Source organism: Pistacia vera, unplaced genomic scaffold, assembly GCF_008641045.1.
Source record: "Pistacia vera cultivar Batoury unplaced genomic scaffold, PisVer_v2 Contig142, whole genome shotgun sequence".
In the NCBI taxonomy this organism is placed as follows: domain Eukaryota; kingdom Viridiplantae; phylum Streptophyta; class Magnoliopsida; order Sapindales; family Anacardiaceae; genus Pistacia; species Pistacia vera.
The window spans coordinates 370,066-372,706 of record NW_022195489.1 but is presented as its reverse complement, the minus strand read 5'-3'; the positions used below and the strand labels follow the sequence as shown (position 1 = coordinate 372,706).

The 2,641-nt window shown below is 38.7% G+C and overlaps 1 protein-coding gene across 1 annotated transcript; it reads right to left on the bottom strand.

Moving 5' to 3' along the window:
* Nucleotides 1–718: 718 nt before the first annotated feature.
* On the bottom strand, nucleotides 719–2,114 carry LOC116123360 (crocetin glucosyltransferase, chloroplastic-like). Its single transcript, XM_031409143.1, is given in 4 exon segments — nucleotides 719–906; nucleotides 909–1,641; nucleotides 1,643–1,982; nucleotides 1,984–2,114. Coding segments are annotated over 4 exon segments (1,392 nt in total).
* Nucleotides 2,115–2,641: the final 527 nt, after the last annotated feature.

The following is a 2,641-nucleotide window of genomic DNA, read 5'->3' as shown; positions in this document are numbered from 1 at the left end:
AATTTTTTTCCTTAATTTATATTGAATTTGAGTAATACTACACTTACAAAGAAATTTTACAAAAATCTCCATACAAAGTGATGTGGCAAAAAATGAATGGAAGAGTGAATTTAATGAGTTTGACTTTTTGTTTCACTCTTCCATTCATATTTTGCCACCTCATTTTGTATGAAAATCTTTGTAAAATTTCTTTGTATATTGAATTTATATTATAGGAGGGTATATTAGTAATTTCATATTTAAAGAGTGGGTATATTAGTAATTGACATGACATAAAAATAATAAAAATAATTTAAGTTAAATGGTAATGAATATTTTTGTCTTCACAATAAATATCACTGCAGTTATCAGAGTATAACGTTTGGGTAATGAAATGAAATTGTATTTTAAAATGTTTTGGGTGAAAAATGTCATTATACAGTACTATTATTTGGATAGATCTATGAACGCTGTTTCAATGGGATGCATTTTATTTCTCTATGATTTTATTCATACAACTCTCCCTGCTCTTTTCCAAATAAATCATAAAATCCCTCTCCAAAATAAAAATTCTTGAAATTTGATATATTAGTGCAAGTATGATTAACTTAAACTCATACATAATCATGCATGAAGAAAACCATCCTATTCCTAGGTAAAACCAATATAGCACTCTGGTCATCAAAGATTCAACACAACCAAAAACTAAATAAAAATAAAAATTCTACTTCCACCATCCTCAAGCCTCAAGATTTACAAAAGCCTTGAGATTCGTATCCGAAGACCCACATTCATTGGCAGCTTCTCTTGCCAAATCCCTCCATTTCTTGGCATTTTCTCTCAATTCTTCTCTTTTCGCTCCTTCTCCCATCACCAACTCCAAGCAGCTCTTAATCTCATCACTTTTAGCTATCCCTTCTTCGTTCTTACTCTCACTCCCGTCTTCCAAATATCTTCAATCAGTTTAGCGTTTGTCGCTTGATCCGTCCATTGAGAAAACGCCACCACGGGCACACCGCACGCCAATCTCTCCAGCGTTGAGTTCCATCCACAATGCGTTACAAAACATCCTATCGCTGGGTTTGACAATACCTCTACTTGTGAACACCACGGCACTATCATCCCTTGTTGCTCTAGTTCTTCTCTAGATCTGCAACTCATCAATTTATCTTCTTCCTTGTCTTCCTCTTCATTTTGATTTTCTCTTATGACCCACAAGAACGGGTGGGCACTACCGAGCAACCCACGTGCAATCTCCTCCATCTGTTGCTTTTCCAACACGATCAGACTTCCAAACGACACATAAACTACTGATGACTTGGGCTTTGAGTTTAGCCATTCAATATAATCATTTGAACCACGGAATAGATCCGCTTCAAATGAAGTATCGGATGGGTCTTTTCCATCCAAAAATGCAGATGGAATCAAAGGTCAGACTGCTATCATGTTGGATTTATCAATAGCTATTAACGCTTCAGATTCTAACGCATCGAATGTGTTAACGAGTATTTTCGGGTTGCTTTCTTCATGAAGAGCCTCCATTTGCTCCTGAAATGACTCTAATGCATGAGGGTACTTATCTGAAGGGAGTAAAAAAGAAGGAAGATCACAGCTACTGAGTGATGGTAGCCCTGGTAACTCTATTAAACATGAGCCTTTTTTTTGCGTTCTGTTTAATCATATCACCATAACCGTAAAAGTAATAGTAATAGACATCGAAAACCATGGCAGGTTGAATCCAAAGCAGCGCCGAAGGAAGGTTAAGTCGATGAGCCACCACGGCGGCCCAACGCAGAAGTAGAGTGTAAACCAAGCAAGTAAAAGGGTGACCCTCCTTATCGCTGGCGAGGATGAGATCCGTTACGGTTTGGGAGCCACGACGCTTGATCTCTGACATATAGTGTGAGACATCATGATGTTGGGGATTGAACCCATCATCGTAACCATCAGAAAAAGCAGCCAACGACAAGCCATCGGATGTAGAGCATTTGGTCATGGCGGTGGGCAGAGACACTGGTGGCAAAGGTGACACGAGCGCCAATTCGCATAAGACGCTTGGCAAACTGGAGGGTAGGGTTTATGTGACCTTGAGCAGGGTAGGTTACAAGGAGAAAGTGGAGCTGCTTTTGCGCCATGCTTGCAGAAGAGTTTGGTTTTCTGCTTGCATTGAAAAATCAAGAAATGCGTTTGGCACAGAAATTATGTGGAAATTTTTTATGTAACAGATTGAGTTTGAACACTGACGTTTGCGATGACGATTCGTGGGAGGTTTGTGATCTGAAATTTTTGTCTGTTACTCGTCATGGTTGAAGCTCAGATTTTGTTGTCTTTTGTTCTTGTCGCATCTGCAAGTGATATTATAATTTGTGCGGATAGACACCATCATTTCCAGCACGATTGTCATAGCAAACAGCTTACCGCAGTCTTTTTTATACTCAAGTTTAATTGTCAAATGATTTCAATTGCCTTGAAGACAATCAATGACCAATTAAAATAATATTAAACTTGTGGGCTGCTTGGCGATTTTACAGACGAATTTCCGAAGGCGGTTTTATGGACGACCGCTCTTCATTCCAGTGTTAGCGTGTGACATCTAGTCCAATGTGACAATGTCTATACCTGGACCTCGCTCTGGACCAAAGTCAGTAAATTTGTTGCTAAT